Source organism: Protopterus annectens, chromosome 4.part1 (assembly GCF_019279795.1).
Source record: "Protopterus annectens isolate FY-2018-M chromosome 4.part1, PAN1.0, whole genome shotgun sequence".
NCBI classification, from domain to species: Eukaryota; Metazoa; Chordata; order Ceratodontiformes; family Protopteridae; genus Protopterus; species Protopterus annectens.
Genome location: NC_056734.1, coordinates 627,991,112 through 628,016,959, shown reverse-complemented (window position 1 = coordinate 628,016,959; position 25,848 = coordinate 627,991,112). Strand labels below are relative to the sequence as shown.

Sequence of the window (25,848 nt, the reverse complement as noted above, 5' to 3'; positions counted from 1 at the left end):
CACTGGCTCAGGGGCCTTAAAGGAGACCACACTAGTTTTTAGAAGTGTGAAGTCGGCTTTTGAAAAGTTTTTCACTGTGGTCTTTTTTATTTCAGGTGGGGGCGGGATGAGGACCTCCAGCGTGATTAGTTTATGATCTGATCTCACCAGTGAGGGGTATACTTCCAGTGTTGAACATTGTGATCCCAGAAAAGGTTTTGAATAAAATACAAACGGCCGATCAGATTTGTGAAAAGATTTTATTCTGTGTAAATAAAACCTCAGTATGTTTTTTCATAAGGACAAGGTTTCCTTGCGTACTAATCCTTCCTTTCTTCCCAAGGTGGCTTCGGAAGCCAATATCAGTCAAACTAGCAATCTACCTACTTTCTTTCCAAATTTCCAAAACAGGAGCGAATATAAATTGCACTTGCTGGATGTGCACAGACAACTGAGGTTTTATTTACACAGAACAAAATCTTTTCACAAATCTGATCGGCCGTTTGTATTTTATTCAAAACCTTTTCTGGGAAGGCCAATTTCTAAAGTGACCATTGCTCACTGGATTTCCCACTGTATCATTCGAGTATATTCTAATAGAGGCCTTTCCCCTACGGGTCAGGTGAAAGCCTACTCCACTAGGTCAATGGCTCTCTCAGCGGCCTTTTGGTCCAGGGTGTCACTGAATGATATTTGTTCTGCAGCTACTTGGTCCTCATCTCATACCTTCATATCTCATTACAAGTTGGACATTGTATCCAGGAGTAGGGCATCCTTTGGATCTGCGGTGCTCTGGAATATCCTTCCATGAGGGCCTCCCAGGTGTTGGTAGCTAGGGACTCTGTCCCACAGGTTGAAGACCAAATGAAGTCCACTACTTCAGATAAAGAAGTTATGTACTTATAATGTTCCATCTGAGTAGTTGTACTTCATTTGTCTTCAACCATCCCCTCTCCTTCCCCGACCTTGTCACTATTGTTCTAGTCTTGTATGTGGGAGAGGAGCACTATTGTGGTTCTCCTGGTTTATGTTTGGCTTAGTTTTGGGAGACATTGGTGGTAAGGTCTGATTGGGTTCAGCTTGTGTTTTCCTGAACAGCAAACTCAATCTGAGGGAAGGAAGAAGATGGGTAAGGGGAGGAGCTTGGAGCTCGGATCAGATGCTAGTGATGCGTCCATATCAGATCTGATTCAGATCTGAATACCCACAGGTTGAAGACAAATGAAGTACAACTACTCAGATGGAACGTTATGGTGGGTACATAACAACTTTTTAATAGCATTTTAAAAGGAGGGAAAGCACCAGCATCTTGGAATAAAGCTGTGGTGGCTGTATTACCCAAAGACACAGGTTCATATAAACCCATTCCAGTTTAAAACCATGATTACAAAGAGTTTAGGACTATACTAGCTAAGAGAATGGCAAAGGTGTTGCCAGAACCGAGAGATGTGGATCAATGTGTTTTTTGGAAGGGTGGGGCAAACGTGACAACATTAATAGTAAAACGATGATCAGAAGTCAGAAGAATGAAAGAAAACACTGTTGTTGTTGGTGGGTCTTAGTGCAAAGAACACTTTTGATAGAGTAAGCTGGGATTTAATGAGTTGGTTAATTAGGAGAGTATATGAAAAATCAGAGGCAATAATGAAGATGGAAGGGTTTCTCTGTATTAGTCTGTAATAGGTTCATAGGTTTATACTAGGCTATCTTCCCTAAGGCATTTATAAGCCTAGCCCAAAGTTTTGTGGCTTACGCCACCCCTTATGTTAAAAAATATTGTGCCCAAAAAGAGGAACTAGGCAAGAGTGTCCTATTTACCCTTTATTTGTTTTCTATTTAGTGCCATTGGCAAATAAATAAGGGATTCAAAAATTCAGGGATATATTGGTATGCTAATCAAGAAAAGATGGATTTACTTGTAGATATTATGTTGTAGTTGATAAATCAAGAAAAGGATATTTCAGTGTCACTGAGCATTTTGAGACAGTTTCACATCTTTTGGGGATATAAAATGAATGAAAATAAAACAAAGGCTATAACAATACACACACATTAATTAGTTCAGCAGTACCTGTATTTATAATGATACAAGATAAATTGTTTAGATATATGGATTAAAAAAAAGAGTCTGTTATGGCAGCTAAGGCTATGTGAGAAGAGAGTAAACAAAAGATAATATAAAAAATGAGAAAATGAAAGCTCTTCTTTATGGGTATGAATAGTAAGATACAAGCACTGAAAACTGTTGTAGTTAGTTTAGTTTTACATACAGGTCAGGCATATTTATAGGTTCATAGGTAGATACTAGGCTATCTGCCCTAGGGCATTTATAAGCCTAGCCAGAGTGTATTTGGCTTCCACCTCCCTATTTGATTAGCCTACTGTGCCTCTGTAAAGTAGGTCACAGACGGTACCCTTTTAAGATTAGTTTACTGTGCCTCTGTCTAGCAGGGACACAGAAGAGATCCCAGGGGTGAATTTGCGATTTCCCATCCACGCGTCCAAATTTTGCTTGAAGAGGGTCAGTGAGGGGCTGTCTAACATGAATTGGGATTCTATTCCAGAGTGAGGGAAGCCCCTGGGAAATGAATCTGTCCCTCCAGCGTGTCCTATTTATTTTTGTGCGTAATTGTGGACAATTAATAAAGTTGAAGGAATTTATTTGGGAAGAGAAGAGGGTAGACATTAAGTGGGATAAGTTAATTCTTGCCATAGAGCAAGGTGGTCTAGGTTGCCTGATTTGCATGGATATTTTAGAGCTACACATTTAAGGTTCATAAACAAAACATAAGCATAATGTTATAACTCAAAATGGAAAGGTGTAATGGTGAAGTAAGGGATAATAGGTTTTGGTTGCAGATCATTAAAAATAAAAAAAAACACCATACAGAATATTATAGTCATAAAGTTGCAGAAAGTATTCTAAGAAATAAGTCAAAACATGAATGGCGAAAGGAGATCTTAGGGATGGGTTTAAGTAGGGGTGCAGAAAACTGGCAAGAGAAGACTGGAATTTATTGGAGAAAAATAACAAAGAAACCAAGGTATTGGGAGTATATAACTAGTGAGGGAAAGGTAACAGAGTGGGATTAGGCCAAGCAGACGTTTGGACTGCAGATTTAGAGGCTGCCTTCCCTGACAAGGATTGATATTAGAATATAGGCAAAGCGAAAGGACTTGGAGTCCTAAAGGAAAGACCAACTCTATTGAGTTTTTAGCAGAGTCTAGAACAGAAGCTAGTGTGAAAAAGGGGATAATTAGTAGGGCATATTAAATATTCCATGAAAACTATAAGAATGGATCAGAGAAGATTAGAAATTATTGGAAAGAGGGACTAGAAAAGCAGTTTACAACAGAGCAATGGAAGTACATATGTGTTGTAACAAAGGCCAGATGGTTTAGGATTTTTGCTTGGAAGTGTTTTAGTAGGCGTTTTTATACCCCAAACAGACTTCACGGTTTTTCCTCAGATAGATAGCAAATGTTGGAATTGTGATGGAAAAGGGGTGGTAGCAAGGAAAATGTTTTTGAGAGTGTAATGAGTTGACAGATTTTAAAACTTCTTTATAGAGTACGCTGTTAATTGTATACTGGGGGAGAAAATGGCTGTAAATAAGAACACAATTCCTTTGAGCCCGGACACAGGATTTGCTTTGACTTGACATAATAAGGTCTTATTGCAATCCTTTTGGCTACCAAAAAGCAATTACTAATAAATGGAAATCAAAATCTAAAACAGCTGTACTTGAAGTATTGAATATTGTTAGAGATAAAGAAGTTCAAACTGGATCTTTAGGAAAAGGAAGAAGTAAATCACAAATAATCAGTATTGGTAGGAATGCTGCATTCAGAATAACGTTGATGAGGGTGAGTGAGGTTTAAGGGAAGGTGGGAATTGAGCATTTCATGTAATTCTGGAGCAAATGACAGTTGCTATAAAGAAAGAAGACGTGTAATGTATAACGCATGAAAAAGTTTTAATATGGTTTGTTTTCATTTCTGTTAATGAATATGTGCCTCTATCTTAAGTGATAATTTAACACACGTGTTTAAAAAAATAATATGTGCATTACTGTTTCAATTTCAGTTTTCTGTTTTATCCTTTGGTCTTTCTGCATCCCCAAGGGTATTCACAAAGCACCTTTGTCCATTTGCAGACTTGAAGGGATTCCAATTTTCACTTGTTTGGATGATCATGATTTAGTCTTTGTCAAAGGATTTTCTCCTGAAACATCTGCATTTCTCAGTGAACCTCTTGCATGGTCTAGCATTCACTTCAAACTTAATAAAAAAGCTCTCTCTTGACCACACCCCAGAACCTGATTTTCCAGGGATATACCTCAGTACTCCAGACATGGTCCATTTCCTGACAGAGTATCTTCAGTCCCTTCAACCTTTGGATATGACCAGAGCAAGAGGAATACTGGATGTTCGTGTTTCACTGTTGCAGTCATTACACTTGGGTTATCCTGCTGGCAGGCTACCCACAGTCGGCCTGAATTCCAAAGTCCTGGTCCAGCGTCGGTTGCTGTCACCTCTTCCTTGATGTCAGTGCGCCAGGGGTATAAAAGATGCAGCCGACACCATTTTCTCCAGTTATTCTTGCCCCAGATGTCAAGTGCCCCCAAAAGGGTAGACTGTAAAAATTATGATCATAAAAAAGCATGCACATAACTTTCATCTACAAGCAAATACACAACATAGGTTGTATAGAATCGAGAGGTACAGATAAGTCCCAGCAAAGAAAAAGGGGGATGGTGGGAGGGTAACCTGGACTGCAACAGTGAATACACTCGAATATCTACATTTATGGTAGGTACACAACTGTACTATGTTCATCGTGTTTCACCGTTGCAGTCATTACACTTGGGTTGAATCCCAAAGCTGAGGTTGAGTGGCTGGGCCTAAACAGAGTTTGGAGTGGCTATGAGGCCGTGCAGAACTGCAGTGGCAAAGCCAAGTGTAATGACTGCAACAGTGAATACACTCGAACATCTACATTTATGATAGGTACACAACTGTACTGTCCTTGGGTTACATGGCATTGACAATTCCTGATACCCTTTGCCAGATTCCACATGAGGAACATTCAGTGGTATCCCAAGCCAGTGTGGACTCAATATTGCCATCCTCTGAACTTCTTAATTCCTCTCTTTCACTTTGTCAGGAAGGAAATTGTTTGATGGAGCAACATGAGTTCACTCAATCCAGGAGTACTCTTTCTGGTTCCTCTACCTTGCCAGCACCTTTACACAAATGCATCTCACTGAGAGCATGTTCCAGTAACATAAAGATCCATGTTGTTGGTCAGTCGTAAACAGCAAGCACAACACAAATTTCAGTGAATTAAAGGCTGTCATAATAGCACTTTAATGCATGAACTGCGTTTAGATCCAAGGTCTATCTGCAAATCTACACAGGTAACCACCATGGACATTGAGGTACAGAAAACAAGCAGAGGGGCACAAAGTCTTATTGCCTCTGCAGATTTGCCCAGATTGCATGATATATTCCTATCCAGTACACAGTCTCTCTATAAGCAGTATATATCCCATCACTAAGGAACACAGTGGCAAATTCGTTGAGCAAATCCTGGACAGACTCTCACGAATGGATATTAGATCAGAGAGGTATTCCTGGACATTGTCCATTAATGGAGCACTCATTGATAGATTTCTTTGCCTCCACTCAGGCAACTAAGATTGCTGTAATCCAGTGTAGTCCACCCAAAGCATGAAAGATGGATGCAATGTCTTTCTTATGGAATGGGAAATTCCTTTGTCTGTTTGGAGGACAAGCTAGAAATCTTGTTGGTGACTCACTTTTGGCCCAGATAGCTCTAGTTCTGGCTTCTCTTTCAGCTACCTAGGGGCAGTCATCACAAGTTACTTCACAGGATGAATCAGCTTATACAGTGCAAGGGTACTCTAATTCATTCCAAAACTTCAGACCCTGAAATTAAGCATTTAGATTCCATCTTTGTTCCTTTTTTCAGAGGAAAATTTTTTTATGTCCTTCCTTAGATCAGTGTTGCAGTATTCTGATATTTGTGAGTTATCCTACCAAGGATAACATGACATCTGGCTGATGTACCAAAGCAGAAAACATTTTGTGATGCACCATATGTCTGGAGTATGACCTCAGCCCATGGTCATAGGGATACAATATGGATACAATATCCACGGACTGTCTTGCTACCAGTCCAAAGGCAGAAGGTTCACTGATGTTGGTCTGAATATCACATCATTGTGCTGCTACCACTGCCAAGGCTTGGCTAGATAAGTGTCTTATGGATGAACATTCCTTTTCTTCCTTTTTAAGTAGATTTACTTGTGTCGTTGGAAAGCAGTCTTTATAAAGACTGCCACTGTCATTGTTTGTTTTGTAGGACCTGTGCACAGTTACAGTAGCTGTAAATTCTTCCATCTTTCATCCCTAAAACCTTGTTTTTTCTTTACTTGTTTTTTCATGAAAGCTACATTCAGTCATTCTGCCCATTTTTTTGTAATATTCTTCGCCAAAACCCTTGGAACCAGGTTAGTTGATTTGAATACCTCTTGGAGACCCAACTTCTCAAGAAGCTCATGCTTAGCAAAATGGCAGATCTCTTGGCATCAGACATCCCACTCTCAGCCAAGAAATAGTACAAAAACTGAAACTGGATAATTCCACCGCTCAGTCCAACTTTAAAGTATGTGCTGAAATGCATCTAGAATCAGTGGTGTTTGAGCCCCTCTGTGCTACTGCTACTGTGAACCCACTGGAGGCCAGCATGGCATCTCTTTTCACATCTCTGATGAAACTGAATCACCTACCACTGTGGGAAAGAAGAGTAACCTAGGGTGATTATTTTCAAGGGACTGGAGGACATCCCTTGGATCCCTGACAGAGGAGATGCCCGACTCCCTTATTGAGGTACAATACAGCTCCATGCCAATGCACTTTAAGTGGAAGTCTTGTTGAAGAAGAAGCAAAAATACCAAATATTTCTCTCCTTACTGGACATGAGAAGGAATGGATGAATTTTTCTCAAGGCTTATACAACAAAGCCATCATATCCTTGAAGCCTTCTCCCTTCCTCATTTCTACTTCACCGGCTACTGTCTCTTTAAAAAGGCAGCATGAATCCTATTCACATGAGGAGGAAGAATCAGATTGAAATGAAGAGTCACTGGCTTATTCCTCCCAAACACATTCTCCAGGGCAGCTGGCCACAAATGGTGAGGATACATTGTCACCAGATTATTGACTGGAAGAGAATTCTCTTGGAGAAACACTCTCCAGGATAATGCCACAGTTTACGTGGTACATCAAACAGCTTTCTGCTATACAGAAAAGGTACTATGAATTATTGGAATTAGGGCCTCAAAACCTTCAGTTGTGCTCCTTGTCCTGGATGCCTTTTTTGGATGCTTTTATTTCCACATTGTCTTATTCAAACTCAGACACCTGCACCTAATAAACCAGACAGGTTCTACAAGGTGCATGAGAAAATGGCATTCCTGTATAAAAGCTCTGTTTTGGTCTGGTATTTACTTCTGTCAAAACACATTTGTCAGCCATCTCTTCCTAGGGATCCACCACTATCTACACATTTTGAGGACAATCAGTTTTTTGAAAGGTGTCCTTCATATTATGCCTCCAAGAAGAACTGTTTCTCATTCTTTGGATGGGACTTATGCTTCAGAAAAGATCACTCTTGCTTCATTCGAACCTGCTTCTGTTCCATCTCTTAAATTCTGTAGTTGAAAGACTTGTATTTTGCTTGTGGCTTTGACTTCAGCCAAAAGGAAATCAGAGCTGCAAGCACTTATGGCCACTCCACCCTTAATCATTTTTCACAAGGTCAGAGTAAAATTCCGATGTCCTTCTATTCCAGTGTTGCAGTATTCACTAGTGAGTTTACCCTTCTTCCCATTAGCTTGTCTGGCCAGGTTTCCAAAGCTTTTCCTGTCCCTGATGGCGCATCAGATGTCTGACATATCGGCAGGTATATGGGCCATAAAAGTGATGTCTGCACGCATCATTCCCTAGAACCTTTCAGCTGCTAGCCATACGCTAGGTGTTCCTGCTACTTGCGAATGATGGATCAGTTTCAAATTAAGATAAGTACCCCGTTGGGGATTTTCTTCAGTCCTTTTTGTATTACTATAGTCTGTTAATGTCCGGTAAGAGCAAGTGCAACTGTGTTCATCAGATTCCCCAGAAAGACACCCACGGCCAGTGCCTCCTTTGTTTGGGTAGGGATTACAGTTATAAAAACTGTGCCATTTGTAAGTCGTTCATCCCTAAGACCCTTCATCGCCAACTAAAGGCCCTTGATTTATACTTTGAAATCCAGCATCTTAGACAGGCCACTCTTGGAATGGAAGTTGCTTCTGATGCCCCATCTGAACCACCCACAAAGAGGGCCAAGCCCACATAGCCATCTGCTTCCACCATGCCTCCCTCCAACAATTCTCAGCCTGTAGCCACCATTATCTTGGCCGAGGAACCGGTGTCCGCCACATCGGATAAAGCGGGTACACAATCTAGAGTGGACGGCACGTCTGGGGGGGATATCCTGGCGAATGATTCAGACACCGGGTGGAATCAGTTTCTGGGATGGGTGCTTCGGAGCAGGTGTCAGCCGCTCCTTCAATGACTAGCAGACCGACTGCCAGCCAAACTCCGGTTAGGCCTACCAAGAGAAAACAGAAGCCGAGGCATATCACTTCAACCCCAGAGGCTTTCCAGATTGGCAGGCCTTCAGCCAAAGCCTCTACAATGCCTTCCTGGCCCTTAGGCCCACTGCAGACCTCCCTCAGGCTGCTCCACCTCTTCTTAATCCCAGGCCTCTCCAGCCTAGCCAACCTGCAGAAGAGGAAATGTCTGAATCCTTGTCCTACTCTTCTCCTCTGGGGTATGGATCCCCAGAACTAGTCTTTGCTGAACCTGCCTTCCTTGTGGAAGACCTTACTTTCGGGGGAACAGTAAATCTTGTGAGAGAACACTTTAAATGGGATTGCTCAGACATGTCTGAGTCCCAAAAAAGATTCTATGACCTGATTCAGATGGAATCTCCTAATCCGGCCCCTATTCCTCCTGTCCAGCCTGCCATCCTGGATGCTTTTGCTGTTGCGTGCATTAACCCAGATTCCCAACCACCTGCACCTAGAAGGGCTGACCGTTTGTATAGGGTACCTGATGCAGATAAATTCCTTTTCAAATGCCCACCAGCTGACCCAGCAACTATTTCTGTTGCTACTGATAGGGCTACAAAACCTCTCCCTACTACGACTGTCCTGCCTGCAGATAGACAGCAAGGCCATGGAAAGGTGGGTGAAGAAGATATACACATCTGCCACCCTAGCCTTTAGGGATACAAATTACCAGTCATACATGGCCAAATACTCTCTGGCCTTACTGGACAAAGCTTCTAAGGAACTCCGTGAGATCCCTGACTGCTCTGCAAAGGCATCCCTGTCTTCCTTGCTTGGGCTCATCTCCCAAATCAATAAACATTCTCTAAGGTGTGCATATGATGCAGCTGAGGCCTCTGCCAGGTCAGCTGCATCTGCCTCTGTATTGAGATATTCCTAGCTGCATCTACAGCCCCTACCAGATAATTTTAAGGCCAAACTCTTGGATGCTGATTTGGATCACTCTGCTGTTTTTGGCACCAAGGTGGCTGATCTCAAGTCACTCCAGCAAAAAGGGAAAGAGCTGCAAGATTTGAAGCATGTACCTGTCTCCCCAATCCCAAAATTTCAGAGGAACTATCCGGCCAAGACACAATTTATAAGAAAGTCTTCAAGGCCCTCTTCCCTCTCCATGTCTAGAAGACCCCACAGGAGACAGGCTACTCAGCCTAGGACTCCTCAGGCCACTGCCCAGAGACCCCCCCCTTTCCAGAAAGGGCAAGCAGCATCTGACTGCCAGCCTCCCTTTCTCCCTCCCCTCCTTCCACCATACCTCTGTCCTTCTGTCTCTCACTGCCTCCCTGCATGGACCCTTGTGACATCCGACAAATGGGTTTTGTCTATCCTGAAGGAGGGTTACTTCATGTCTTGGATGGCTCCTCCACCAAGACTCCCTATACCTCTACCCACCCTCAGTGCTCCCTTCTTCCTGAGGTCCAAGGCACCATAGAACTCATCCCCCCTTCTCGAGGGAGAATTTTTCTGTTGCCCAGGAAGGAAGGACCATGGGGATCAATCTTAGACCTTTCCCATCTCAACCCTTTCCTGAAGTTCCCCTCCTTCAGGATGATAACACTACCCATTTTATTTCCGCTCATCCTTCCCCAGGCCTTCATGGCAACCCTGGCCTCAGATTCAAAGCAGGCTCCTCTTATTTTTAGTTCTGTGCCTTGCCCTTTGGACTCTTCACTGCACCAAGGGTATTTACAAAATGCCTGGCTGCAGTCATCACCTACTGCAGGACAAGGGGTATGCAGATTTCTCCATACCTAGACGACCTGCTCATTCAAACAGCAGACAGGCAAATCCTCCTTGCCCACACCAAGGACCTCCTGCTCCTGCTGCAGTCTCTAGGGTTCCTCATAAACTTCCCCAAATCAAAACTAAATCCTACACAAGACATTGTGTTCCTAGGATGCAGAATCGCCTTTCTAACTCAGGAAAAAGTGATTTCCCTGACCCAACACCTTCAATCTGCCCTTCTTTCACCCTCTCTGACTGCGAGGGAAATCATCAGACTTCTTGGCCACATGGCAGCCACTATATTCCCATGAAACCACTGGCAAGGTTACACATGAGGAAAATGCAATGGTATCTTCGCTCAGTATGGACCCATCACTCACACCCGCTAGAGTTCAAGATCCCACTTCTCCCCTGCCTCCACCAAGAGCTGAAGTGATGGCTGGCCCAGGTTGCCCAAAACCCGGGGCTACCCCTACAGCCCTCCCCTTCTCAGATCATGCACGCAGACACTTCAGATCTGGGCTGGAGAGCAATGCTGGACACAAGAACAGTGCAAGGTTTGTGGACAAACAAACAATGGCAGATCAACATCAAGGAAATGTCAGCCATACTTCTTGCCCTGCAGGCCTTTCAACCTTTCCTCTGACAGGGCATTCTGAAGATCTTCACAGAGAATACCACAATGATGTGGTACCTGAACAAGCAAGGAGGGGCAAAGTCCTACCTCCTCTGCAGGCTTAGCTGTATAGGTATGGGATCTGGCTGTCTCCCAGGGGATCTCCCTCCAGGCAGCCTACATTCCATCGCAACACAGTTGTCAGGCAGAGTCCTTAAGCAGAACCTCCTCAGACAGTCATGAATGGATGCTGTCAAGAGATGTATTCCTAGATCTGATCCACAGGTGGGGTATTCCACAGATAGGCCTCCTTCACAAACAGGCAACTCCAAAGCTAGTGCAACTCCAGAACTTATCAACCAAAGGCTGTGCAAACAGATGCCTTCTTAATGTCCTGGAAGGGAAGATTCCTGTATGCCTTCCCCCCCCTTCCCTCTGATCCAGAGAGTCCTACTGAAAATTCAGCAGGACTCACCAAAAATCTTGTTGGTGACCCCTTATTGGCCAAGGCAGCACTGGTTCCTACTACTTCTTCATCTATCCAAGGGCAATCACCACAAGTTACCCCCCCCCAGTGGATCTACTCATACAGCACCAGGGGACACAGATTCACCCACAGTGGAGATCCTTACACCTCTTGTTATGGCTGATAGGATTCTGATTCCCTTCAGACACCTGTGCAATGAGGACGTGCTCTCAGTCTTGCAAGAGACCAGGAAATCAAATACTAGGAAATCGTATCCCCCTAAATGGAGAAGGTTTTCTATCTGGTGTCACAAAAGAAAGATAGAGCTGCTGGAGAACGACTTGCCTCCAATTCTGTCCTACCTGTGTGAACTGCTGAAAACAGGCTTGTTGTACTCCTCCTTAAAAGCACACCTGTCTGCCATTTCTGCCTGACTGCCTGTGGAACCTCCACTAGCTTCCAGACTTTCAGCCAAGCTGTTCCTAAAGGGTATTTTACACTTAAGACCCCACAGAAAACTGACTCCTCCCCCCTGGGATCTTAACTATGTGCTGGAAAAGCTCACTCTGCCACCCTTTGAACCAGCTGGCAAGGCAGACTTGAAATTCTGCACTTGGAAAACAGTACTGCTAGTAGCTTTGACATCAGCCAGGAGGGTCTCAGAGCTCCAAGCCCTTATGGCTACCCCACCCTTCCTAGTTTTCCATATGGACAGGGTCACCCTCAGGAGTAATCCTTCTTTTATTCCACCCCAGGGCTCTGGGGAAAGCTGTAGGGAAACAAACCATTTCTTCTTGGATTGCTAGGGCCATCTCCTTTTGTTACTCGCACCATGGAAAGATACTAACAGTTAATATCAGAGCCCATTCCACAAGAGCCATGGCTTCCTCTGGAGCCTTCTTTAAAGGTCTAGATACTAACTCCATTCTGGAAGCAACTACCTGGTTCTCTGTGCACACCTCCACCAGACATTATAAGCTGGACCACATCTTAAGGACCAGAGCAGGATTTGCCAGGACTATCCTGCATGGGTTCCTGGAATCCATTTCCAGACCACCTTCCAGCCAGCAGTGAGATTTTGTATTCACTCACTAGTGAATACTGTAACATTGGAATAGAAGGACATAGGAAAGTTGTGTAAAATCTTACCATAACCTTCTCTTCCATGTTGCAGTATTCCTTCCCTCCCTCCATCCCCATGTTCTCCTTGCACTTGCTTTCCTTGGCTCCTATACAGGCTGTCCCATCAGGACTGGCTCCATCTGGGGCTTCTTGGTTCTGAGGACTGGTACGTGCAGACGTCACTTTATGGCCCACTTACCTGCCAACATGTCAGACGTCCAGCACACCATCAGGGACTGGAAATGCTTTGGAAACCTGGCTGGGCAAGCTGATGGGAAGAAGGGTAAACCCACTAGTGAATATTGCAACATGGAAGAGAAGGACATCTATGGTTATGGTAAGATTCTACACAACTTTCCTTTCTAAACTTTATTCTGTTGTGGTCAGTGAGCTCTCCTTGAATCAGTCCTTTAACCTTAACACCCTTTTTCCAGCTCGCCAGAACAAAAGTGAGAGAAAACTTCAGTATTCAGATGTCTGTAGGCACCCCAGATTTTAACTTGACAGAACCAGAGGCAGTAGAAAATCAACATTTTATTCCCTTTGAAGATGCACACAAAGCTACTATAATTAACTTTTTTCCCTCATCTATAACTAGAGAAGCCCTTCTAGCAATCGGTATTACTCCCCTTTTCATTTTTTGCTGATAGTCTGCTGAATGCCCATCTGAAATCCTGTCTTTGTCAGATTGACATGTTCGTTTTTGTCTACGTGTCCATCAGCATAGCTATTCTCACCTAATTTAAAATTAAGGTTATCTATGCTAAAGTGCATGTTACAGCTTGTGTTTCCTCTTAGACTAATTACCATCTGTTTATTTCTCATCTTTGCCCCCAATGTGAAAAGCAACTGGTATGTTTTACATAAACATTAACATTTAGCTCTAAGAAAAAAGTGATGTGGCTAACTAAAGTAAATTGCATGTTATATTAAATGCATTGAAGTACTAAGGCTGCTTGGGAGGCAGCTACTTGTGCAAGGTAGTCACTTCCCACCATTTAAAACTTCATTTACTTTTCACTGAACTGCTTATTAATGTACTTTTAAATGTTAATTACATTTTTCGGGTGGCCACGGTGGTGCAGCGGTTAGCGTTGCTGCCTCACAGCAAGAGGTTTTTCAGTTCAATCTTTGGCTGGAGTGCCTTCTGTGCGGCGTCTGCATGTCCTCCCTGTGGTCTCGTGGGTTTCCTCTGGGTGCTCCGGTTTCCTCCCACATCGCAAAGACATGCTGTAGGTGAATTGGACACTCTAAATTGGGCCAAGGTGTGCGTGTGCCTTCTTTGGAAGGTTGTGTGCCGGGATGGCAACTCAACACAGTAAAACTCCACTGCCAATCATGAGCGGACAAGTGATCCGCTGTGGCGACCCATAATCGGGAAAGGTTGAAAGAAGAAGAACAAAATGTTAATTACATTGTCCTAATACACTTCACTCAGCAGACAGTGATCAGACTCATGATTAATTGTTTGCATCTGCAGACATCTGGTCTTCAAGAAAAGCAGTGATTGATTTTGCAAACACTTGAAAGAATCTTTGTAAATTTCACTCAGAACACACCCTGTCATGTTTAATTGCCTGCACCTTTAGGCTTCTTTTCTCCCACTGAAAGCCTTTGTAAATAGAAAAAAATAGTTAATAACATCATAAATGCATGAAGAAAGTAGCATTGCCTTGTCTTTTATCATTTATATTAATTTGTAGGCCTATTTTCTTAAAACATTGTCAACAGCTTAAATCAGTGGCATTATTGTAGATATCCACATATATAAAAACAAAGGAAATTATTATTTTAATTCTAGATATACTGTGATATACACAATTGCATCACCCATACCAGCAGCCCAAGAGCATAACGTTATATTAATATTAACTTGCTTCTGGTTAACATTTCTTACCTTGTTAAAGTATAAAGCCTGGATAACATACAACTAGTACTTTCTTCTTTTACTATCTTTAATGTGTAAAATTGTCACCGATAAGACACCCCAACCTCACATTAGAAATACTGTCTGCACACTGAACAAGACTGCTTTACAATGTAATGTGTGATTTACTTCATGTGCATTTAACAACTGTTTTGCTTACAGGTACTTTGTCAGGCCATTCATTGTCCATTTAAACATTAATGTCAAAAATGCAGTATGTGCTTTACAGTCCACCCACCAGTTTAACACAAGTCAACAAAATTCCAGTCTTTCTTCAGTTTTTGCAAACCCAAATTGCTGTTCCTGTATGTAGTACTTTTTATGCTTTATAGTCTCCCATTTATTCACTAATTTCACAGTTTTGCTGGTTTTCTTCTTCTACTTTATTTTTTAACTCTGGTAGCCGTTTCATTTTTTTTAAAGAAACACTTTTTTGTGACAGGCAAATTTACATTTATATAAAAGTAATCACACCATATTAAGTTCACATTTAGAAAAATTATACATCACAGATATTGTTCTATACAGTATAATCAAAATTATACATCACATATATTGTTCCATACAATATAATCAAGCCAACATTATATAAATTGTACAATTTCTGCCTTCTCTTAAATCTCATTCCCCCTACAAAAACATTTTTCTGCATGTATACTTCCCACAATTTCCATTTTTGTATGTAATTTACTCCTACCCTTTTCTAAAGATCCCACTACTACTACTTTTCTTTTTCTTAAAACATTCACTGTTCAGGTATGGATGGTTTAGACTTTGATTTACATTTTCAGGTAATAGCTTTCTTGTCAGCCACAAGAATAAAACTTAACAAGACCTTAGTGTGTCCAGGCAGTTCAGGTCTTGTATCCTGTATTCCAGTTCAGTAAATCATTACTTTAGTTAATCTCATTTGCTTGCTCAGTATTCCTGACAGAGTACTCTGGAGAGAATTTTTAGTCTGCCAAGTCATTACACTCCAGGAATATATTCTTCCAGGTACCATTTTCTTACGCATTACACCTCCAACAATTTGCCATCTACCTGAGGAAAAGTCTTTGGAGTCTGCATGGGGTGCAAAAGTACCTATGCAAATACGTGCAGGTATAAATCCTAAATCTTCTAGATTTTTTTTCATATTTGGGAGCCATGCATATGTCCTTCCACTGTTTCTTTTTGATTTGCGTATGTAATTTCTGTTCTCAGTCTTTACTGACTTCCTCTGATTGATTCCTTTAGTTTTCTGGCACTATTTTGTATGCCCTGCTAATTAGCCCTTTTTAACAGTAGGTTCTGTTCTAGATGCAAATAAAAACTCACCCAGAGTAGGGCTTTCATTTAGGATTCCCCCTATCCCTTTCTCTTTCCCTATACTCTGATGTCAATCCCAGATAGGGAAAACAATCTGTAGTCCACAGTCCAAATATCTTCTTGGCCTTTTCCCATTCTGTTACCTTTCCCTCTCTATTTGTTCCCAATACCATGGTTTCTTTGCCAGATTCCTCCAGTGAAATCTAGCACCCACTTGCCTATTCTTTGTAATCCCAGGTGCAGTTATCCCTATCATCAGAATGTCCTTTCTCCATTCCCATGTTAGTTTATTTCTTAATATACTCTCTCCTACCTTATGAGTTTAATATTCTGGATGACTGTTATTCTCCTTATGGGTCTGCATCCAAAATCCGGCCTTTTCCTTATTTCTTGCATTGTTATCCCTTTCCACTTTGAATTATGTCTTAGAAACTTAACTGTGTGCTCTGAAATAATCCCTTCAAAACAGGTAATTCTAAACCTCCTTGTTTAATTGGATGGATCAACTTATCCCACTTGACTCATGCCCTCTTTCCCTCCTAGATAAAATCCTTCATCTGTTTATTAATTACTATCCGCAACCTCTCCTATGGTTGATAAAAATATGCCTGACCTGTGTATAAAACTAAAGAGAAAGTTTTTACTGCTTTTATCTTGCTATCTATATCCATAGGCAAGAGCTTCCAATTTCTCATTTTTTTTATTATCTTTTGTTTAGTTGCCATAACAAAATCCTATGTTAAGTTGTCAATCTCGCCTTCATTCTTGCTGGATGGGTTCGGAGCCGATCCTCGGCTCCGACTCGGCACTTGCTTAGCTTGAGAACTCCTTTTACCAGCTCGAGGCAACCCTATATCCCATGATGCAAGGCGAGACTACCTCAGATCTCGTTTGCCGCTTTGCGAAGAGGTCTCTTTTTTTGCCAGCTCAGGTGAGTTTGAATTTCAAACAATTTAGTCAGGGTTTTTTTTCTCTCCCTTTCTCTATTTCATAGTTAAATAGCGTGTAGAGTTTCTACAGCCACCCTATTTCCCCTTATTTAAATCTTTCTAGTTAATTACTTAAGTTTTATTTCAGTTAGGCCTAGGCCTCCTTTTTCTTAATCCCTATCTGTGTGCGTGTTTATTTTGGGATTAATAGTGTGATTGTTTAGAGTGTGTGAGTGCTGTTTTTACTTGCACTATGTCTAAGGAAGGAAAGGTCTCAGGCTTCAAGAAGTGTGACTCATGCTGTCAGAAAATGTCTCTGACAGACGGTCACACTTCTTGTGTTTACTGCCTGGGGCCTTTACACCTGCAGGACTCCTGTGCCATATGTCATTCTTTTAGCCAGAGAGTCCTGCAGGAGAGGAGGAACAAATTGATCCTCCGTGGCTTATTAAAGCCAGAAGGTTCACCCACTAAAACTGGGTCGAGTAAACCTTCAAAGCCACCTAAGGTTCAGGCTACAGTTATTCAGCCTTCTCCGGTGGCTCCGACTCTTCGAGTCGAGATCGCTCGCTGGAGCCGATCGCTCTACCTCTGATGTGACAGTGTCGGTTCCTGTCGGCCCGACACTCAATCTGTTGCCTCGCCGGCTCGGCTGGAGCCGACGGTTATCCAGTATCGGAGCCGAAGCCTTCGGCTCCATCTGGAACCCAGAGGACGTCGGCTCCGATGGCTTCGCCCAAGAAGAGATCTCGGTCCCCTTCTTTGGAATCGATCCACTCGGCTCCGAGGTCTCCTCTTTTGTCGGAACGGAGTCATCGGAGCCGATCTTCGAGATCTTCCAGGCTGTCTGACCACGATTTAGAGAGGGTGGTAAGCAGGCTGTTGAAGTCACAGGCACTAGCCCAAATGCTCCATAGCCCGTCTCAGCAGACTTCGGCTATTGCTCTTCCCCTTGAACTTCCTCCTCCAACTCCCCAGAGTTCGGAGCCAGAGCTTCTCGGGACAGCGACCGTGTCGGCGCCGGAACCGATACATCCCCTTCGCTCCGCTGCTCGGCTCCGATCTCCTCCATGAGACCTTCCTTGGAGGGATCCGGTCGTCGGGTTTCCCTGGTCGGCTCCGAGGGGGCTAGTGGCATTGTGGACCCTTGTCCGACCCCGCTCTCCCTCTCGGGGCTTCGGTCTTGGTAAGCTCGGCACCGACATCGGCCTCGGAGCCTTCTCTCTCAGTGGAGCCGGGAGTTCCTATTTCCTCGGAAAGGGAATTTTCTGGCCTCCCGGGGAGGGGAGCCTTTGAGGTGATGAGGAGTGTCCTGGCACCTGAGCCAGGTCAACGGTCCATCCCTTTAGCTCCTCCCTCTTCGGTGCCTGTTGATGTCTCTTGCCAGCCTCTTGCTCTCAGGCCCAGGGATCCATCACCCCAGGTTTCCCCATTGGGAATAACTTCCTCTTCCGAGGTTTCTCCTGATCCCGCAGGGGAACCCCCTCGGAAGAGGACGTGTAAGAGGAAACACACAGACTCCCCTGAGTCTACAACATCTGATACTGACTTAGATGAGTCGGAGGGTTCCCCATGGTCCCCCTCTGAGGATGTCTCCTTTTCAGACATCCTTGAACTCCTCAAACAGAGGGGGAACTGGCCCTCCATTGACCCCACCGAGGATGAGTCGGTATACCTGGAGGCTTTTGGATCCCGACCCTCCACCTCCTGGGTGTCTCCGCCTTCACCCACTTATGCAGGTAGTGGCTCGGAAGGCGTGGGCAGCTCCAGATTCTGTGGAACCGGTCCCCAGGAGGCCATCCAAATTTATTACGGCCCCTTCAGATAAGCAGTTTCTCTCTAAGGGTGTCTCTGTGGATGCTATGGTGGTGGCGGCCACCAAGAAGGAACTTGCGGATCCTTCAGTGCCTGTCCATCCTCCTAACAAAGATTCTAGGACCATGGACAGGTATGGCAAGCGGATGTTTTCTTCAGCGACCTTTGCTATGCGTTCGCTGAACTACCTTTGTCATTTCACCAGGCTTCAAAGAGATATTCTCAAGGAACTAGGTGAAGTGGTTCAGGATCCTTCAGCTGCTGGGGCTCAAGACAAGATTGCCTCACAGCTAGCAATCCTAAATTCTTTAACCAACTCCTCCATGCGGCTCATATCCTATGCAGCCGATGGAGCGAGCAGAGCCGCAGGCACAGGAGTGGCTCTTAGACGTCAAGCCTGGATGTGGCTTTGTAATTTTGGACCTTTAAGGCGTCCTTCACCAATACCCCCTTTGACGGTTCGGCTTTGTTCGGACCTCAGGTGAAGGAAACCTTGACCAGGTGTGAGCAAGATGGCAAAACTCTGTCTGCCGTTGGAGTCCATTTTTCCGCCCCTTCTAGACCCTATCCCAAGGGTCAGAAGGGAGGAAAGATGGGGTTCAGAAAGCCCAAGGAGCAGCGCCAGACACGTGGTCAGTTTACCCCCAGAGGCAGAGGGGGTAACAATAATAGACGCCGCCCTAGAGGCAGGGGGGGGTCCTCAGAATCAGGGCAACAGGGAGTCTCTTCCTGAGAAGCCCTTTCAGCATCCCTGAGGTGTTGCCCGACTGCCCACCCTTGGAGGCAGTCGGGGGAAGGATATCGCTGTACCCAGTAGCCTGGCGTTCCCTTTCACAAGATATGTGGGTACAGTCGATCATATCCGAGGGTTACAAAATCCCCTTCGAAAGGTATCCCGTATCTCAACAATCCCTTCCAGACATCTCACCCGGTCAAAGGGATTTGGCAAAACAGGAGGTTTCAAAGCTCCTAGAAAAAAGAGCCATCCACACTGTTCCAGCAGACCAAGTAGGATCCGGCGTCTACTCGAGATTCTTTTTGGTCCCCAAAAGGACGGGAGATTGGAGACCTATTTTAGACCTCAGCAATCTAAACAGATCTGTCAAGAAGGCAAGATTCCGGATGGTCACGCTTCAGTCCATTCTGCCCTTTCTGGGCAAGGACAACTGGATGTGCTCGATAGACCTTCAGGACGCATACTATCACATAAAGATACACAGGCGCTCTAAAGATACACAGGCGCTCCAGGAGGTTTCTCCACTTTCGGCTAGGGACCAGTCATTATCAATTCAGAGCCCTGCCCTTTGGCCTCACTTCAGCCCCCAGAGTGTTTACCAAATGCATGGCAGTGGTCACAGCTCATCTGAGACGTCAAGGATTCCAGGTGTTTCCTTATTTAGACGACTGGCTCCTCTCCGCCACCACCAAGCATCAGCTTCTTCAGAGCAGAGACTACACTCTGCAGCTTTGCAAAAGTTTGGGGATATCGGTGAATTTCGAAAAATCTTCTCTGCTGCCTTGCCAATCTATCACCTTTATAGGCGCAGAATTAAACACCGTCAATTTGTTAGCCAGACTAACAGATCAGAGAATTCTGGACATCCAAAAATACGCTCAATTTTATTGCAGAGCAGCAAAGTCAAAGCAAGATTGGTTCTGAAAGTTCTAGGTCTTATGGCTGCGGCCATTGTACTTCTACCATTAGCTCGCTTACACATGCGTCTTCTGCAGTGGATGTTATTCACTCAGTGGTCATTCCAGAACCTTCCTATGAGGCACGAAATCTTAGTTACACAATCGTGCAGGACTCATCTAACCTGGTGGATATCTTCCCCTCTACTTCATCAGGGCCAACCATTTGTTCCCCCTCCTCCAGTTGCCACAGTCACTACGGATGCCTCTCTGATTGGGTGGGGGGGGCATTATCAGGGCAGGATGGTCCACGGGACTTGGCAACCCATCGAATACCAACTGCACATAAATGTCCTGGAGATGAGAGCGGTGCTTTTAACGTTGCAAGCCCTCAACGACTTTCTTCCCACGGGGACTATTGCAGTTCAAACGGACAACATGTCTGTGGTCTGGTACATCAACAAGCAGGGCGGGACCAAGTCCTATCCTTTGTGTCGAGAAGCTCTCAGACTTTGGCAATGGGCAATCTCCTCTCATCGGTTTCTGATAGCAACGCACATCCCCGGCAGGTCCAACCTCTTAGCGTACAGACTGAGCAGAGCCATTCTCATGCCTCACGAGTGGTCTCTCAATCAATCAATAGTGGACGAGATATTTCTGAAGTGGGGCACCCCTTGTTGCGATCTTTTTGCTACACCCCAAAACAACAAATGCCCGGACTTCTTCACCCTCTTTCCCCTACCAGGCCAACCCCTGAGAGACTTTCTAACCCAGGATTGGCCCCGGGGACGTCTGTATGCTTTTCCTCCTTTCCCCTTAATTCCACAAGTCATTCAGAAAGCTACCGTCTTGAGAGCCAAGTTGATTCTCATTGCCCCTTACTGGCCTCGACAAATTTGGTTTCCGACTCTGCATCGTCACCTCCTGGTGCAGCCCTGGCATCTGGACCCAGTTCCGGATCTTTTGATCCACCAATCGGGTCAACAGCACCAGGCCATTCGTTCTCTCAACCTCACTGCTTGGTTGCTCCACTTCCTTCCCTAGCCAGGCTTCCTATGATCTCTGATCCTGTCAGAGATATATTAAGAGCTTCTTTGAAGTCGTCTACCAGAACGGTTTATGCTAGCAAGTGGCGACGTTTTTCCCTTTGGGCAAACTTCAGGCACATTGATCCCTTTACTGCACCTGTGCATTCTGTTTTAGATTTTCTAGCTGAAGTTTTTCAGTCAGGATCTTCTTCATCAACAGTCAAAGTTCAACTGGCGGCTATTTCCAAATATCATGTTGGCTTACAAGATCATAACATTATGTCACATAAACTATGCAAAGCCTTTCTGAGAGGAGTTTTTCTCCTGAAGCCTCCAATAAAACATCCTCCTCCACAATGGGATCTGAATTTAATGTTAGCATCCTTGATTTTACCACCCTTCGAACCGTCTGCTTCATGCTCCTTGAAGTTATTGACCTGGAAAACTATATTTTTACTGGCTGTCACTTCAGCAAGAAGGGTATCCGAGATTCAAGCTCTCTGCATCCGTTCCCCTTACTTGGTTTTTCACAAGGACATGGTATCCTTGAGAACAAATCCATCATTTCTCCCCAAAGTTGATGTCCTTCAAGGATGCATCTGCAGTCCTTACAAATGGATTGTCCTGTCGTCAGGCAGCCCTTCGGTCGGCCGGATTCCAAAGTCTGGGTCTGGCTTCGGCTGGTGTCGCACTTCACCCGATGTCATTGCGGCAGTTCTTCGGGTATAAAGGCATCAGCCGACGCCATTTTCCTCAGTCTTTCTTGCCGCGTGGCGCCCGAAGCAGAAGCTGTTCGCAAGTGCCGGTCGGTCAGATCCAGAGATTACTACTACTACCGAATACTACTTCGAAGACTTCTATAAAGCTAAGTACCCCGTTGGGGACTTTTTCTTGCCTCAGCCGATGTCAGAGAAAGTTAATAACTGTTTATCTTGTGGGAAACAAATACCTCATAAAGATTTCCACTCCTATTGTATACATTGTTTAGGCCCAGACCACGACGTAGCAGCTTGTCTAGCCTGTGCTTCTTTTAACCGACGGATGCTTAGACGTCACTCGGATTTTGCTGAACAGATTTTTGGCTCCGACTACGCAAATAACCAAAAAGCGCAAAGAAAAGGACCGACACTCGCGGCCCGTGGTTTCGGCTGAAACCACGGTTAAGCAATCCACGAGTGTCTCGGTTTCGGCCGAAACCGAGCAAGAGGTTCTTTCTTCAGCTGATAACTTGCCTTCTACCGAGGCCTCTTCTATCCTGGTAGAAACGGCTTCTGAAATCCAGCCTTCTGTTGCGATTTCACAGGATTTATCAGACACCATTCCACTAGATATCTCTACCCCTGCACGTGGAGCTGCTAGGCCTCCTCCAGCTATGTCTATTAAGGCCTTTGCCAGGGCTAAAGCAGCCAAAACTTCCAAACCTGTGCCTGCCAAGCCCCCCTCTCACAGGCCCAGCACCAGCTCCCATATGCTTTCTTTGGCACAGGATCTCATAACTTTAATTCGTGGATCCCAGCCTCATCCAGACAGGGCCTCTCTCCTCCTCCAGAAAAGAGGCCTAGAGCAGAGTCCCCTGAGCCAGTAGCCACAGATGATTCTTCTGATGATTCAGAACATACAGACCCTCCTGAGGCTTCTTATTCTCCTTACGAAGACTCTGATGCTGAGGAGTCCATCCCTTCAGCCTCTCCTCCTGAGGAATTTTCCTTTGGGGAAACCTTGCATGCTATGAGGGAACAATTTCAGTGGCAGGGCCAAGATTTCTCAGACTCTAGAAAAGGCTTAGGACCTTTCTACACTTACCACAGCATAGGCCTTTAGCTATTCCTCCAGTTCTATCTGTTGTTGATGATGCATTTAATGATGTTTGCACTACTCCTGATACTTTACCTCCGGCTCCTGCTAAGCCAGATAGGTACTACAGGGTTCCGGACACTCATCACCACTTATATAAGGCCCCTTTTGCAGATCCAGAGACTATCTCCCAGGGCCCTAAAGCTGTAGCAGCTACTTCTTCTAAAACCCCTCCCTCTGAAAGGGAATCCAGGTCCTTAGAGAGATGGGGTAAAAAAGTTTACACCTCTGCTACTTTGTCAGCTAGAGCTTTGAACTGCCAATTTCATATGATTCAATACCAAGAGTTTATGCTTGACCAGTTAACTAAAAAACTGTCCTCTGAAGAATCTTTAGATAAAAAGTATGTTCAAGAAATGTTACATAACATACAACAGGTTAGTAACCATTCTTTAAAATGTGGCTATGATGCACTGGAGGCTTCCTTTAGATCAGCCATGACTGGCACAGTTATCAGGAGGCATGCATGGTTGAAAGAGCAGGCATTACCAGACCATGTCAAATCTAAGCTTTTGGATGCACCTATGGACAAGGTCAATTTATTTGGTGCCCCCGCACAGCAGGTACTAAAAAAGATGGAAGAGAAAGCAAAATCTGTGCAAACAGTAAAAGATTTCTTACAAGTTCAACCTCCAAGGTTTAGCAGGAATTGGCCCGCCAAGAATTGGTCCTTTCCGGACTCCTCTAAGGCACAAAGAGGCAGGAATAGGCGCTCTAGAGGCAGAAACCAATCCAGGGGTGCCTACAGGGGTCGCCAGTGGCAGGGTAACAACCAACGAGGCACGGATACAGCCACCACCACTACAACAACTCAATCACAGTGACTCGGCGGTGGCACCGCCTACCAGGGAACAACTAGAAGCACCCTTAGGCAGAAAGCTAACATTATTTTCAAGAAACTGGCACTGCATTACAAGAGAAAAATGGATTTTGCAGACTATAGACAAAGGTTACAGGTTCCATTTCCATACACTACCAGGAAAGAGAGGAATGCCAAACCTACCACCTTCTCAAAGGGCAGAAGCTCTAAAACAAATATCTCAATCATTAAGAATGCGTGCTTATGGAGCAAGGGAAGGGATTTTACTCCAGGCTCTTCCTGGTACCAAGAAAAGAAAACAAATGGAGGCCTATTCTAGATCTGTCCGCTCTAAACACATTCCTCATTGTTCCAAAATTCAAAATGCTGACCCTACAGCAGCTTCTTCCCATGCTGGGCAAGGAGTCTTGGCTGGTAACTCTAGATCTCAAGGAGGCATACCTGCACGTCCCCATAAGACCAATTTGCAGAAGATACCTCAGATTTCTTGCAGGATCAGAGCATTATCAGTTCTCAGCATTGCCCTTTGGCTTATCTACTGCGCCCAGAGTGTTCACGAAATGCCTGGCATCAGTAATCGCTCATTGCAGACTTCAGGGAATTCGAATCTATCCCTACCTGGACGACTGCCTGATACAAGCGGACAACAAAAACAAATTAACAGAAGACTTACAAAGAGTCATCTACCTGCTACAAGCCCTGGGATACACAGTCAATACAAAAAAATCAAGGCTGATTCCATCCCAAATAATAACCTTTCTGGGTGCAGAACTGGACACATCAAAACAAATGGCATTTCTAACTGCAGAAAAGAAAGAGCAACTTCCTCTCTATTTCTTGGCATTAACAAAGCAGAGCCATCTAACTGCAAGAAAAGTGCTACAAGCTCTAGGCTTCATGGCATCCTGCATAATTCTGGTCCCTCATGCCAGGCTTCATATGAGGAAGCTGCAGTGGTACCTAAAGAATTTGTGGTCTCAGTACAAGCACAGCCTGGAAACCAAAATTCCAATGATCCCATGCCTGAAGCAAGAGTTCTTATGGTGGGCTCAGGCCTGTCAATCAAACACAGGTCTGCCCTTCTGCAAAAGTCAACCAAGACAAACTATCACGACAGATGCCTCAGACCTCGGTTGGGGGGCACACATGATGGACAAGTGCATTCAAGGCCTATGGACTCAAGACCAACTGCATCTGCACATAAATCTAAAAGAAATGATGGCAGTAAAATTGGCAATCCAGGCATTCAGACCTCTTCTCCACGAAGGCCAGCTGTTGATAAGGACAGACAACACCACAGTTATCTGGTACATCAACAAACAGGGAGGCACACACTCATACCCCCTATGCCGGCTGGCACTAGACCTTTGGGATGTGGCTCTGAGCTACAACATTCAGTTACAGGCAATTTATGTACCAGGGAAGGAAAACATTCTAGCAGACATATTAAGCAGAACTACAACAGATGCCCACGAATGGATGCTGCATCCGGACATCTTCAAAGCCATCACAAGAGAATGGGGATTACCACAAATAGACGTGTTTGCATCCCCATACAATCACCAGTTGAAGAAATTCTGCACAAGGACTTACCACCCACTTGCTTGGAAGGTGGACTCCCTATCCTTCAGTTGGAAAAGCCTGACAGCATACGCATTCCCACCACTTCCTTTGATGCACAAGGTGCTTCTCAAGATCAAAGAAGAGCGTCCGAGGATCATTCTGATAGCCCCAGACTGGCCAAGACAACATTGGTACCCACTGCTGAGGAGCATGTCCCGGGAACAAATATGGAAACTGCCCCTGATCCCATTACTGCTGACACAGAACAACTACAACATTCTGCATCCAAACCTAAAAACTCTGCAGCTAACTGCCTGGAACATTACATAACAGAAATTAACCCAAATTTATCCCAAAGGGTTAAA

At 44.5% G+C, this 25,848-nt stretch overlaps 1 protein-coding gene across 1 annotated transcript in view; it reads left to right on the top strand.

Annotated features, from left to right (window-relative positions):
* PIK3CA (phosphatidylinositol-4,5-bisphosphate 3-kinase catalytic subunit alpha) overlaps positions 1-25,848 on the top strand; it is a 1,902,358-nt gene that overhangs the window by 1,327,533 nt on the left and 548,977 nt on the right. Inside the window, exon 21 of the mRNA XM_044070443.1 lies at positions 10,955-11,003. Within this exon, the coding sequence (XP_043926378.1) occupies positions 10,955-11,003 (49 nt within the window). The remainder of the gene's footprint in view (positions 1-10,954; positions 11,004-25,848) is intronic.